The following is a 15,449-nucleotide window of genomic DNA, read 5'->3' as shown; positions in this document are numbered from 1 at the left end:
ACATCCTACGTGTGTCTGCTCTTGTGGGAATAAAATATCTAGCTGGGATACTCACTAAACGTCAGTGATGTGTTCTGGCCCAAGCTGCTGTTGAGTCAACGGACAGGAGCACACACTCTCAAAGTTCCCCGTCACTTTCTGGCTTGTCTGACAAATTTGTCCGGTGGTGACCCAATCTTGGCTTTTAACGCTGTAGCTCAGGAGCTGATGGATCTTACTGAGGCAGTAGCTTCTGAAAATGGAGCAGGGGGGGGACCAGATTGACCTTGTTGTACTACAAGCTCAGGATGTCTGCGAATCAAACTTCCTCATCTGTAATACTGAGATTACCCTTTCAAAATAAAGTCATTATGTCATCAACAGGAAATACTTGAATCTAAAAAATAATTAAAACAAACTGCCTTTCCTCATTATTAACTAAGATGGCTTCAGAGAAAGCTGTGGCTGAAAACAATTCCCCTAAATTCCTGTTATCCCTCAGTAGCATCAAGTTATTTCCACTATTACTAAACATTGAACATTTTGAACTCCCTGTTTATTTTGTGGTTTCTAAACTGGAACTTTTAATTCTTGTTAGTGCAAGGTTTTTGCAGATGTGTGGTCATGTCAAGCAGAGTAAGCCATTAGAAGCCAGAGCTTTCAGCTGTCCAGTCTGATGGTGTTGCTGAAATTGGTGCGAAAGTTTTCAACTATTGAGTATAATATTGTTAAATGTACTCCCTTGGAGAAATACATTTCTATGGTAGTGTAGGTGTTGTTTACAGGATGCCAAAATGTCCTGTTGAATCCTCATCTTCCTGTGTGGGAGTGATGATAGATACTTTTGTAAATTGAGAGATAAATTAGAGAAGTCAACATTGACATTCTTTTATTTACTGTTAGATAATAAAAACATGGCGCTGAATACAATTTGAAGCATCTATAATTCCTGCGTGGTTCGCAGTAAATTTAATTCAAAGACACAAGTTTGCTCTGCCAGCCAAATGAGGTTAATCAAAAATTACTGTTATGCTTCTCTGACTCTTTGAGAAGAGAGATGTAGAAAACATACCGACCACCACGAGGCCAAACACACCCACTAACATTTTGATTACAGCACCGTCTTCTCAATGTGTTTTTATTTCATCCGTTCTAAGTGAGAGGTCATCTTTTTCTCACACTGTCTAAGCTTTTAGAGAATGTCACGGTCACGTGCACCTCCGTGTCTTCAAGTGATTTTAATCGAATGCACACAATCAGTTGGGAATTAGAGCCAATGTTTTCCCTGAATTCTTTGAAATCCGAGAGTTTCCTTTGGGATGATGAAAGCCTTCACTTCTCCATGAGTTTATCTTTGAGGAAAAATATATGGGACAGCAAATCCAATAAATAAGTGATAAGGCAGGAAGTTCGTTGGAGGGAGCATTTGAACAATTTAAGCCCACAGGCATTTCCAGACAGAGAGAGAGAGGGAGGGAAAAAAAGAAAGGCCAGACAAGATATGGAGGGAAAAGCTCTTCAGTGCTGCGGGCAAATGGATGGAAAAGAACATCAAGCCTTCACACTTAAAGCTTGACATTGCTGAGTGATTGTGATAAGAACAACAACATAAAGAAAGGGACAAGAGAGGAAGTCCGGGTTTATCACTCAGTTAGATTCAGAGATTGGTTCCACAGTGTTATGTTTGTGTTTCTGGGAATCATTTCAGAATCCAGAGAAAGGCAGTAAACATTTCATTTGAATATATATGGAGCTCAACAAATGTTATTCAAATGTCAACGTGTCTGTCTTTAATATACATCAATTTTACAGAATCAGAAAGTGCTAGAACACTGCAAATGAGATTTTGCTAACATCACTGCTGTAGTGTTTCTTTTTCAATCAGTGTGCCTTGTTAGAGAAGAAGAAACATGCTGGCATTATCCAGTTGTACTGGTGACAAGATATCAGGAGAAAAGTTATAACACATATAATACTGTAACAGCTCTACTGTTTGTTAAACGTGTTCAGTGTAGATGTTCTTAATTCCTAAATTGTTGACGGTCAGTGAAGGCATCAGGAGAGGTGTATAGTGTGTGAGCGGGAGAGAGGAGAGACAAGAGGAGAAGTTTTTCATTCATTCAAACATTGATTGTTGCTTTGTTAGTTTGCGTGATCATGGCCGACAGTGACCGGTTAATAAAGATCAACGTGTTCACGAATTGGCTCGCCATCCCTACAGCGTCCAGACGGACGCTACAACATATACGTTTTCTGTAGGACTTACTAAATGTCATCAATTCTTTTGCTTGTCAGAGCCCCCGTGGTGAGAGCTTTTGAGACTCTGATCCGGACTACAGTCCTGAGCAAAGCACCTCATCGGGTTTCTAATAATTAGAAATATATTAAAATAAAAGTAAAATTTACATTTAAAGCAAGTTAAAATAAGCTAAAATAGGAAGGCAGTGGCAAATAAAAAAGTATTAATCTTAATCTTTAAAAGAGGTGAGAGTTGGAGCGGACCTACAGCTTGCAGGGAGTTTGTTCCAGTATGTATTGCATAATGACTTAACATTGCTTCACCATGTTTCGTTCTGACTCAAGTGACTGAAAGCAGACCAGTACCTGATGACCTCAGAGTGTTCCAGATGGAATCAAAAGCTGAAATCCTTTGAAGACCAGCACATTTAGTCATCTACGTTGTTCTTTCTTGGGTTGCAAATTTGCCTCCCAGCGGATATTACCGATATTTAGAAAATGTTGGCTGTCAAGGTTGAGGCAATGATACTAAATAGTAACTCAAACTAATCATACATTCAAGTTTTACCCCAACTTCCTACCGTAATTTAGGCACACACAGTGACCTGGTTGTTCTAGTCACTGTTGTGTTATATACAGATGCTACGATGACGGAGGCAACATCACTTAGTTTACTGAACAAAGTTTTGTTTCAAAAATCTGCAGACAAAGTTGCGATCACATGTTTCCTTTTTTAGTAACATATAATTATTTTCTGTTATTTTCCTGAATAGTTTGAGCCTCTTGGCCTCCTCTTCCTTTCTCCTCTGCACACTGAGAGATGAAGTAACCCTGAGTGAATATACTTGGAACACAACCGATAGCCTTGCAAAAGAGGGTTTTATTCTAAGATATGAACGCAATGTTCCTCTCTTAGCCTTCTGATCTCTCATCTCTTTGTCTTTCTGGGCTTATATCTTATGTTTTATGTTGAAAGACAATCCAGGCGCTCCTATTAGAGCCTATGCTTGACACTAGATGTATGAAATGACAGCGGTTTAAAGGGCATGCCATAAGATTTTCTAATTGGACACACATTGTATACCTCCATTATATGGCTGTAACACTTGTCAATGTAATGCAGCTTTGAATACGCACTGTCAGGAATGATGATGAGAGGGAACAACTTGCAGGTCAGAATGCCAGTATCAGTGCATGTGTTTCTGTCCTTCAGCGTCTCTAAGAGAAGGGTATGTGGGTTGAGCATTTATAGTTATAGTGTAGCATGTGTCGGACACACATACACTTGAAAATAATGTGTTTGTAAGAAAATGTTAGATACAACATTTTACCTTTTTTTTTCATTTTGGAAACCCCATAAGACCACCTGCAGAAGCCTTACACATTACTGTAGAAAATGACACAAAGGTCGGCCAAATTGTAACACTTAGAAAAACTTAGAAATAACTAACAATTACCATCATTCTTTTGATTACATTTGAGGAGTCCAGACTTTGGGTATGGATACGAATGAAGATGTAGAATTAACTATTGGTTAAGAGGTTTTTATGTGAAAACAGCCCACTGGCTCCAATGACTAATAACTAAAATTAGTCATCTAATTTAGCTCAGCTTTTACTTGAAGTGCTGTGAAAGAAATTATAAGCTCTACTGTGGATATACTGGGTTTAACTGTTATAAATGTAAATAAATAAATAAATAAATATTAAACAAACCTGGAAGTAAAGGTTAATCATGCAGTTTTCCTCTACTTGTCCTCCTTTAGATCGCTCCAGCTTCGGATCAGAACTCTGTCAACCCAGCCACTCTGGTGTTAAAAACTGCTCAAGATGCGCGCCCATTGTTGGAGGAGGTATGTTTGGCTAATATCCAATGGGAAAGGAACGCATATTTACTCTGTTTAAAATCATTTCATTTTTAAATGCTTTCTCAAAATCCTTTTACCTTTCTTCAAGGCGGCCCGGTTGCAGAACTCTATGATCTTTAAGGCGGCCAGATCATTGGATTTCCGAAATGACATGATCGGCAGTGTGAATATGCTAATGTGTGAGAGGAAGTCTGACGTAAATACCACCAACATGTTCACCAGTTCAAACTCATCTATTCAGGCGACAAACTTCAACTTAATGTCCCTCATGGGGAACAGCTCAGGTAGGTTCTAAAGCAGAGCATAGCTGTCACACTGTTCTCACATATTTTTTCTGCATTCTCGCTTTTCAGTTCTGTTTGGTAAAAGCCAGAAGTAGTGACGTAACAGCCAAAATGGCTTGTTTATTTGTTTGTTTGTTTGGAAACCAGTCGGCAGAAGTCATGCTATTGCTACAAAGGAATACAAGTCCAGCAAAGCTCAGTGGGCATGTTTTTGGTTACGATCTAATGCAATTGGGAAAAATAATTAGTGGATATTCTCCTGCAAAGTCAAATTCAGTGTTTATCAGATTTCAAAATAAGTTTTGAGATGAGGACAAAATTTAGATTATCCCTATTTTCACGAATGAGCTGTGCATGACAGGCAGTGTAACAACCTGTACATGGTGCACGAGATGTGAAGCCAGCACCCGTGCCAGGTTTGATTAGAAATTCATTATCAGCGGCTGCGTCAGGGGCTGGCATCAATTGTAGCCAATCAGATCAGCTCATCTCATCCCGTTTACAGGCTGTGTACTCCCCACCCTGGCGTGATGTGGTTTTCTAAATGGAGAATAAAAGTCCAGAACATCTTATCCCGAGTGGGAAACTGATGCTGTTGTGTGAATTTTTGCGGAGTCACAAGGCGAGAACATATCACATCCTAAATATGAACATATGGCAGCCCAAACTTCTCACAGAGGACAGATGGTGTCACTGAAACACTTTTTTGTCTTCTAAACTGGTATTCTGTGCTAATCAGTTGGAGAATACCACCCGGGCAGCCATATTGTCTGCATTTGTAGCCAAATTCCCTGATGCTGTTTTGATTTAACAGAACCCTGCTCAGCATTTTGAGAAAAAGCAAAGCTACTCTTGCCTTTTTAAATGTCCGAAAGCTGTCTATATTGTAGGGTCAAGTGAATCACATCACTGTCTCTCATACTCCTAATGCTATGCATTGGACAAGCAGAGCGACCTCCAGCAGTAGCCTTTTACTACTAATGAAAAATGAACTCTTAGTGTCGTTATCAAAAGCGAGCGTGTTTTATTCACTCTGCTTTGGAAAGATGAGCAGCACCACCCACATTCAGTGTGGTTGTAGGTGAGTAAGCCTCCTCAGAGCTTCAAGGATTTAATTAATGAAGAGGACATATAGATTCTACAAGCATGTGGATAAAAGACATAAAGGCTCACTGATATGAATCACCCTTTGATCCTACCTAGAACACTGCTTTGCTGGCATAACCGCATCAAAGTGGGATTCTAACACATACGTTTGTCTTGTGGGTGAGGATTTGATATCAAAGTGGAATACCCACAGTGTACATGCATAAAGATGGTTGTGATTTAAGTGAGTCAGTTACGTAACAGAAGGAATATTTCTCATGGCCCTGTTGCTGAAAGGAAACAGTCAGATACAATTTTCTGCATACATTCATGAAGGCAAATTCTCAATCAATGTTAAGCCATGTTTCCACCAAAAGTACCAGGAACTTCTTTTGAAGGTACTTACTGTTTCCTCCAGCCTACTTTGAACTACATTTCCAACAGGGTCACAATGTAGTGTTTTTTTCATCAGTGCAATAGACTGGATAATATTGGGTGACTTTATCACCTATGCCTCCATCATCAACTCACCTCCACCCAGTGTAATCACTGCTTCAGTCATTAGAGGGCCCTCAAATCGGGGACTGAGATGTCACCTTACAACCACTGAGAGGTCCAGTATGTCTGTTCCAGCGGAGCTGTTTGGCATCACCTTTCCTTTCGTCCTCAGTTTTCATTTCATATACCCTTTTGTTGTTGTCCTCTGGAATCTTTGTACATTAAACTTAGTGGAGTAAACTTGTTTGACTTTAGACACTAATGATACCCTCGCACTTTGTTAGATATAATAAGACCAATGGAAGTTTGTCATATTAGCCAAGTAATATTCAAAAGCTACACACATACTCCAATGATCAAAAATATTTAGTGCTCCAAGGACCAATTCAAAGTCCTGATACTTTTGAAAAGTTCTACCACAGAGCAAGAACCTTTTTGCAGCTAAGCTAAGTACCAGAACTTTAGACCCCTGTTGCCTCTAAGCAGAAATGTTCAATGCTGTAACACCCTGATTAAGATCTGGTACTTAAGCAAAGTTCTCCCATTAGAGCTAGAACCTTTTTACGGCTAAGCTAGGTCCCAGAGCTTTCAACCCTTGTTGCCTCTAAGCAGAAATGTTCAATGCTGTAACACCCTGATTAAGATCTAGTATATTAGAAAAGTTCTCCCATTAGAGCAGGAACCTTTTGGAGGCTAAGATGGGTCCCAGAACTTAAGAACTTTGATGCATCTAAGCAGAAATGTTCAATGATATAACACCCTGATTAAGTTCTGGTACTCTAGAAAAGTTCCCCACATAGAGCAGGAATCTTTTTGAGGCTAAGCTAGGTCCCAGAACTTTCGACCCTTGTTGCCTCTAAGCAGAAATATTCAATGCTATAACACCCTGATTAAGATCTGCTACTTTAGATAAGTTCTCCATTAAGAGTAGGAACCTTTAAAGGCTAAACTAGGTCCCAGAACTGAAGAGCTTTGTTGCCTCTTTGCACAAAAGTGCAACGCTATAACACCCTGATTAAGTTCTGGTACTTCAGGAAAGTTCTCCCTTAAGAGTAGGAACCTTTTGGAGTGTTAAATGAAGTCTACAATCCTTCATTTAGATCTTGTTCAGCTAAGAAAACCCACTTTGACTGTAGCCTAGGCCTTAAGCAGAACCCAAGTGTTGTCTGCCAAAGTATTCTGAGCTCTCATGTAGGTGAAATTTGAGTTACACTTGACTCCTGCTTTGACGGTACCTGTTCACAGAGTTTCCTCTGAATCATTTAGTGCTACTCTGGACTTGCTGAAACCTTTTGAGGGTATTTTGAAGTAAATCGATGAGAGAAGATGACCTCATCCAAACAGCGAGGCAGCAGTCTGAAAATCTCTTCACTTGTCAAATGTCAGTTTCTATATGTTTTATCTGTTGCACTAAAGAAGAAAAAATACATACAGTGCTTATGGATTATCATCAAGCCCCTGCATGTTTAAACCCTACCTGGAACTGGTTTTAATGTCTGGTGTTAACCCTGCAAGATGAAAACACTTTTGATCTGCACCTGTTTAACTTCACCTGCTGTTATATTTAGTCACTAAGTAACTATTTCCACATGAGGATAAACACTTCTGTTTGTTTTGACTGCAGATGAAATTCCCAAGTGGAGTTTGTGGCCTCATTCTGCAGAAATAGTTGTTTATTTACACGTTTTTATTTTCAAATGGATTCCTTATATGTATTTTCTTGAAAGCTGCCCTAAATTTCTTGACTTGAGGGAGTTTGATGGAAATGAAACCCTAAAAGAAGACTCACAAAGAGTTGTCTTATGCATAAATGAGTCATCATTTTTCCATACATTTTGGTGCAAAACTTGTGATACTGCACTGGATTATCTATCAGATTTTGTATTGAAGGAATACAATAAAGCAGCTATAATTAAGGGAATAATACATCAACATTGTATATGTATTAAGATCTGAAAACTGCTGAATAGGTTGGTTCCACGGAATCCTGAAGACTTAGCTCTACAGCGTAACGCCTTCCAGCCTGCTGCTCATTAGAGACCTCACATGCCTGTTTCATTAAAAGCCCGCTCTTTGGAGACAACCTCACAAAATTAGATTTTAATAAGAGGCCCTCTGCTCCCTGGAAATAAAGTTGCACTGTAAAGTGGAATTGCATGCTTGTGCCAGAGCAAATTAGCAAAACCATTGTGTCATCTATTCAAAATAAGCACCAACATCTCCTTTAGCATGCTAATGGTTGTTTTGAATTTGCCTTGGCATTTCATTGTGTCGCTCTATGTACACTTAAGTGAATGTGGAAGATGCAGAATGTCTGCATAATGGCCAATTACAACTCTTTTGTAAATGCAAAAGTACACTCAAAGGAATAGTGCGATCGCACTAATAAAAGGCAACACTGATGCTTAGTGAATGGAGCGGTAATGTTCCCCTACTAATTAATCATTCAAACTTCCGAGTCACCACTCTGAATAGCCAGGGTGGTAAGAGCTCGTCTATGACGGTAAACAGTAATTTTAAATTGTTTAAACTTTAAAATCTGCCCAACAAATGAGCACAAATGTCATTTATACCCTCTTGGAAAAAATCTTTGGGCACCTGTTAGAGACACAACTCGTTTCAGAGAGTTTCGTCCTCACTGTTGCTATTTGCTACCATATGGTGGATTTAAAAGAGCTGGCTCGCTCTTTCCCTGCAAATAGAGCAAGGCAAAACAGTTAAAGCACCATAAGACATGGCTTTAAAAATGCTGATTTAACTTGACATAGAGCCATACCAAGAAGTTTTGCACTGTTGTAGTTTTCCTGGCTTTTCTCAGTGTTTCCTAATCTTCTCCAGACCCATAGTGTCATTGTTTGAGTACTTGCTTTAAAGGTGACATATTATGCTCTTTTCATCAAAATATATTGGTCTAAGAGGTCCCCAAAACATGTCTTCAAAGTTTATCGCTCAAAAAAACACTTTGAAATCAGATTTTGGAATGCCTGTAACCCCCTCTTTTTCAGCCCTGCTCAGAACAGGCTGTTTTCTGTGTCTGTGCCTTTAAATGAGAATGAGCTCTCTGACCACGCCCCCTCAGTAAGTGGATGTGGCCTCGGCTGTCCAGCACGTTGATCTAATGTTTACATGTTGGCTGCTCACAGACCTGCGTTACTTCAACCCTCTGAATTTGATCCAGAATCTGATCCTGACGGAGAGGCGCCTAAAGCAGGACCTTTCTGAACGATTGGTCACAGATTTAGTGTTTCTTGTTGTTTTATTTGTCAGTATGTCGACGTGTGTCTTGGTACACAGCTACAAACATGTAGCTATGTGGCTATGCTAACTAGCGCTAGCACTTTTCCATGAAAAATGAAAAACATCCACTAGATCTTCAAATCTGCAGACTAGGGGAGTAAAACCGACCTCTGTGTTTATTAAGACAGCATGCCTCCCTCCTAAGCTCCTTGTTAGCACACAAGTGTGCAGGGAATGAAAATCGGAGGAAGATTTGAGTTGTATTTTATAAAGTCTATGGGCTGAACAAGCTCTGAGCTCTGACTTCTGTTACAGACCGGATGGCGTTGTGATGTAAGAAAAACACTGAAAACTGAAACCGCTCGTTCAAAACAGGGCAGGGATTTTTTTTCATTTTCAGGGGGTTTGTGGACATGCCAGGGACACATAATTCAGGTAGAGAACCATTCAAAAGTCAATTTTGAATGATATGTCACCTTTAAATAATCAGTGATAGGTACCCTCTATTTAGTGATATAATTGCATATATGCTGCAGCTGGTGATCTCAAAATCTTTGCTCTTTTAATACTACTGAAATCCAAAGCTGCCTCTCAGTTTCTCAGTTGAGACCGACTTCAATGACATTTATTCACGCTTATTTGACTCTGTTAGATTTCTGCTAGGCAGCATGTGATTTGTCCTGCTTGCTCGATATAAACGCTGCTTTACTGATGCATGGGGTAGTTTACTGCAGATTGGCTCGTCAAATCAGGTGTGCAGACGTGCAGCTCTATGTCCCACAAACCTTGCCTCATGTTAATCCAGAGTAATGTCTGCCCATCTAGTTGCACTTGCAAGACTCTGTGTGTGTGTGTGTGTGCGTATGTGCGTGTGTGTGTGCGTGTGTGTGCATATGTGCGTGTGCGTGTGTGTGTGTGGTGTGATGGCACTGTCTCACTGTAGCGCCAAATTCAGCCCATCTCCAGGGTGCAACTCAGATTGATTAAATTTGCCAGGTAAGTTGAGGAGCCGACTTGGGGGCTCCAAGCAATTATTTGACTGTGGCTGAAGCTGCGGTGGAGAACACATTCTCTTGGTCTTTCATATTGCGGCTTTGTAATAAAGTAAAGATCTGTTGTCAGAGGGACCCACGCAGCGGACACCTCTTGAGAATGTGTAAGCTCTGTAATCTGATGCTCCCTTTCGCACACAAAATATCAAGGACTGATCTATCCATCCATCAATACTTGATCGGCACACACTGTACGGGGGGTGAATTTTTTCATAATTCCGCAATTTTAAAGATATTTAGATTACGAGTTTTGCATTATGAGAGGAACAGCTGACTTGACTGACAAGCGGGAACACTATCTTTTTAGCAAGGACGCTCAGAGCCTTTCTCTTTACCTCACACTAGCTGGACAGCAGTTCGGTTGAGTTCAGCGTTTCCAATATGGCCCACCGACAATTGGCTTCAATACAGCGCTTGAGAAACAGATGGGTGATGTCATGTATACTACGTCCATTATTTAAAGTCTATGGTTCAAACCAAGCGGCAACCTCTAGTCTAAAAATATGTGTCAAATGCGGAAGTGCTAAAACCTGCAGTTCATTGAGAATCCGCTTGAGGCTGGATTCGGAAGTACTGGAAGTCACATACTCATGAATGGGAAAAAGACGATCTTTACAGCAGAAATAAACATGTTTACAGCCTGGTACAAAAGACGAGTGTAGTCTGGATAGCTCATTTCTTGATCAGGTCACACTGTGAGGGGTGTGAATTTTTTTCTAACGCGGCAATTTCGAAGATATTGAGATTACCAGTCTTCCATTGAGAGGCTCAGCTGACTGCGGGAACACTGTAGCTGTTGGCTTGGATGCTCAAACTCTGCCTCTTTACGTCACACTGGCTTGACAGCAGCACTATGGCCATTATTTGTAGTCTATGGTTCAAACGCAGAAGCCTCTGCATGTAGCCTGATGTGCACCTCCACCAAATTGTAACTGTGTGTCGAAATGACGTGGACCGCAAGCCCTGTGATTGGTCCACTGTAGCATTATTTATTCTGCATCTACAGCAATTCTTGAATCGCCGCACATCAACCGTATATAGGCCGTATATTCCATCTTATTCGACGTCTCCTCTCTATTCTTCTTTGTAGTAATTGCTTTAGGAGTAACAGCAGGGCAAATTTAACATAATGGATCAGAGTCACCATCATTCCCTGCACTCAAAAAAAGCAACATGGGTGTCTGTTTTACCAACATAAGTATAACATGTAGCTTCTGTTATATTAATTCATGTTTAGTGGTTAAACATTTTTAAATCATGAAGTTTTAACATGACATGCAAAATCTTTAAAACTATAGATTGCTTTATGTCAACACAACCTAAAGGGTTTAGGTAGGAATCCCATCTGCAATACCTCTCCAGAGCAGTAACGTGCGACAGGCCCTATTCATCAGCCACGGTAGCGTGCTTCTGGCAAAGAAGAGCCGTTATGGGGAGTTGGGAGAGATCGCCTGTGACTGATTGCAATTGGGGCGCTGGTGGCCTAGCGGTCAAATCACCCCATGTATCGAGGCTAAGTCATTGTGACTCAAGGCAATGAAGTCAGATCATACCTTAGTAAATACGTTGAAACAATCTTTACAAATTAAGTTGGACCCAAACATTGCAAATAAGTAATGGTAATGTCAATACTTTATGTTCATTCAACATATTTACAATTAGTTGGTTCAACAAAATTGTTTCTCACTAAATGAAAGCATTTTAATTAGGTGGAAATTATTTCCATAATTTTATTATGTTTGCCCAACAAATTATTTCTTTGAGTGTGTGGACAAGCAAGCTGAAAACGCAGTGGGACCGGAAACATGCGATCTGACTAGCATAAAAATCCCACTGCCTACAAGCGTTTAGGCAGAGTATTACAGTGCGGCACAGACACGACAACGCACAAATATGTGGTTCTCATGACCATATCGGTCACGAGGTTGTCGGGTCGATGCAGAAGTATACACCAGGGTTCAGGGGTTCACCAGAGGTTAAAGCAGTAGTTCAACCAAAACTTCACTTTTCCTTTTCACATTGTTTTGTTGTGAGGGTTTATAGAGTCCAGAAGAGTTTAACATTTCATTGACTTTGGTATATAACATTATATTGTGCCACAGAAATATTCAGATATATCTATATCTTTTTTTGCTAGTGACATCTCAACCAGTCAAATTTTTCTTTGACACCTAATCACAGGTCCAGATTTCTAACTTTAAGACAATACCAGTCCCATCAGAAATCTAATCCCTTTCCTCACACCGTTTTTGAAATACTTCATGTAAAAGTTTGTGGTAATTTTTAGACATCAGATCATTGCAATGTCTCAAGTCTTTTCCAAGTGACGCCTAACAGCAGAGAACTACCGAGCTGTGTCTCTCACACATTTCCTGTCTTTTAAGTGCTATGTTTGCAGGATGTGGCATCTGTGCAGTCGGCGGAGGGAACAGCTGGCCAGACTCCGACTAAGGGGTAGCCATTAGCTGCCCGCACACAGACCTCCCAGGAGCACCTGGGAAAGAAGGCCAGCAGGCAGAAAGGCTAACATTTAATTGCACCGAAAATGGCCGCTAAAATCTCCCTGATGGGGGGGAAACGGTTGCCCTGGTGAGATGAGAGCTAAAGGAGGACAGAGGGAGGTTTCTTGCCTTCTTGACAGGGGAAGACAGCATGAAAGGACAGGAAATAGCATGAATGTAATGACAGGTGTTGAACAAAGGGACAGTTAGCTCCAAATCAAAGCGGCAGACGGTCGTATTGACTTGCAGGCGACACACTGGACTGATCGATTGTCTGATTAACTGCCACACCACAGGAATCACATATTTTCAGTCATCAGAAAACAAGCACAGCCCAAGCAGAAGGTTGCATGCAGCGCGGGTCCTCACGTAACCTATTCATCGCTCTCCCAACCTGGCAATATTCACGTTGACAGATAAGTTAAATTAGTAATGATTGCACCACTGCTGAACATATTGACTTTTTCCTCTGCCCCACACAATCTTGTCCTTGTGCACTCAGGACTGATCTCTTTGCTTGGCTTGTTTTCTTCTGCCTGTGTGTTTTTACTTTTAATAGCTTTTTATAAATACATCCACGCTTCAATTATCTGTTTGCTGATGCGTAAAAACATGACTGTAACTGACCCCAGTGTCCTCTTCATGGGAGCTTTTCTTTTCATGAACTTCCTTTCTTTTCAGATTTTTGAATTCAAACAATTTAGATTTTTTAAACTCAGATTAATGTTAGTGGCTTTAGCACATGCTGAATTGTAGAGTCAGAGACCTTGACCAACTTTACCTCCTATTAGAGCCCCAGACCCACCAAAGTTTTTCATTGCTCCTTCACACACAATGAATCAAACTAAATTTTTACAGCTGTTGTTTGAATCAAATTACATTAAGTTATAACAGACAAACAAACAAGAAAAACTAATACACAAAATACCCAGAAGGCTGAAATGATCTAAAATAATCTAAAAATACAACAAGCATTAAACATTCATTAGGGCTTTTTATGAGTACTGTTTGTTTTTTTTATTAAGTTTAGATGTTCTTTATCTAAACTTGCCATGTTTTGTTTGTCAGTCCTCTAGCATTACTCATACACAAGCACATAGCTTTCTAACTCCACATCACAGTTGACCAGATAAACTCCTGAAAAGGTCGGAGCTGCTTTTCTAAGATAACCACATCATGCCTTGAGTTTAGTTTGTCTTGACTTGATGCAGAAACTGCTCTTTAAGTAGTCTAAGTCACTATACAAACATAAAGAAACCGGAGAACTGGATCTCATGTTAAAAAATAAGCTAATTGTGCCAGTTTCACAGTAAGACATAAGAAAGACAGCTTGTATCTTTGTCCTGATCATCAGTCGTTAAGTAATTTGCATGTATCGATTCAGGCAATCAATACAGTTTAAAATGAAGGTGTGAAATATTGCAACAAAACACTGACAACAAAAGGGAAAATTTAGAAACTTCAAGAGGGAGCTTTAGTTGTGCTCATCAGCCAGTTAAATCCAAAAAGCTTTAATGCCTCCCTAATTTTAACACAGTCCAAGCAAAATCATGCAAGTGAAATAGTGTTCTCAAGGTTTTTTGGTGTCGTGTTTAACCCTGCTTGAACAAACTGCTCGTTGTGGGTACTCTTTGGGTTCGATCACACAGAAATTAATCTCAGAACCCAGTGGCAATCCCCCGAAATTGAATAACCCAGCTTTTCCAGCATTACGCTTTAGCTAGTTGTTGGTGATAACAACTTCAACTCAAGCCATCCTTTTGTCTGTGTGATGCATTTTTGACTGTCCATATCTGAAGAGAGATGTGTCCATTCAGATATGTCTGGAAAATAAATTCAGCCACTCCTGGGTTTACATTACATCCCTCAGGTGAGTGCCTGTTGCCCTGGGGAGTCTCAGTTTCACTGTAAATAGTGACACAGTACTTCACCAGTTTGAACCTGTAGAAGAAGAAACAAATTCTGTCAATTTACTTGAAATGAAAAAGTCATATGATTTCCCAAATCATTCAAGTCAACAGTTTTGATATTGAATGGATTGGTAGTGAAGCTGTTTTTTCCTGCATACACCAAGACTGGTCACATGTGATTGGTCAACTCTGGCTGTAAACTACCTGAGGCTCTGCACTAAGATTCTACATTTTTTAAAAATGACATTAATCTAAAAGAGAAGTTAACCCTTACAGACCGAGACCAATTTTTGGGGTGCCAGACTCTCCTGAATTTATTTAGCATATGCTGAATGAGACAAATGTGGTATCAATGGAAAGCTTAGAATGTCCGCTGTAACTGAGTTTTTAAAGCTTGTTAATTAGATTAGTGGTTGAAAAGTTATCAAACATTTAAGAACAAGTAGCCGCCGCCGGCTGTCTAGGTCTTTGAGGGTTAAACAAGCTGGTGTGACAAACCAGTGATAATGCTAATACTTTCCCCATTATGTAAACTTTGAAAGTTATGATTTCTGGAACTTACACTCATTTATTTCTTGCCTTTTACTTGCACTTCTGTGACAGTTTTTGCTCTGTTAGTTGGGCAGTATTTTGTAGGAATTTAGCATTTGATTCGTAGTTGATCTTGCATAATTGTTGTTTTCTCACGCTGTCGTTCAAAGTAGAAATGGAAAAATTCAAATATGATTTAACGTGTCATGTTAGGAAGATGTCTCTAAAATGTTATGAGATACTGTATGTCTGGGTGTTAGTAATGG

The 15,449-nt window shown here is 40.0% G+C and overlaps 1 protein-coding gene across 1 annotated transcript in view; it reads left to right on the top strand.

The window, feature by feature from the left end:
- The window catches only part of LOC117807432 (phospholipid-transporting ATPase ABCA1-like), a 255,352-nt gene that overhangs the window by 58,606 nt on the left and 181,297 nt on the right, over positions 1-15,449 (top strand). Inside the window, 2 exon segments of the mRNA XM_034676741.1 lie at positions 3,983-4,069; positions 4,173-4,368. Coding sequence (XP_034532632.1) covers positions 3,983-4,069; positions 4,173-4,368 — 283 coding nt within the window.

The sequence above is a fragment of the Notolabrus celidotus genome, chromosome 23 (assembly GCF_009762535.1).
Source record: "Notolabrus celidotus isolate fNotCel1 chromosome 23, fNotCel1.pri, whole genome shotgun sequence".
Lineage (NCBI taxonomy): Eukaryota > Metazoa > Chordata > Actinopteri > Labriformes > Labridae > Notolabrus > Notolabrus celidotus.
Note: the sequence above shows the minus strand (reverse complement) of the source record. Positions and strands in the feature narration are given on the sequence as shown.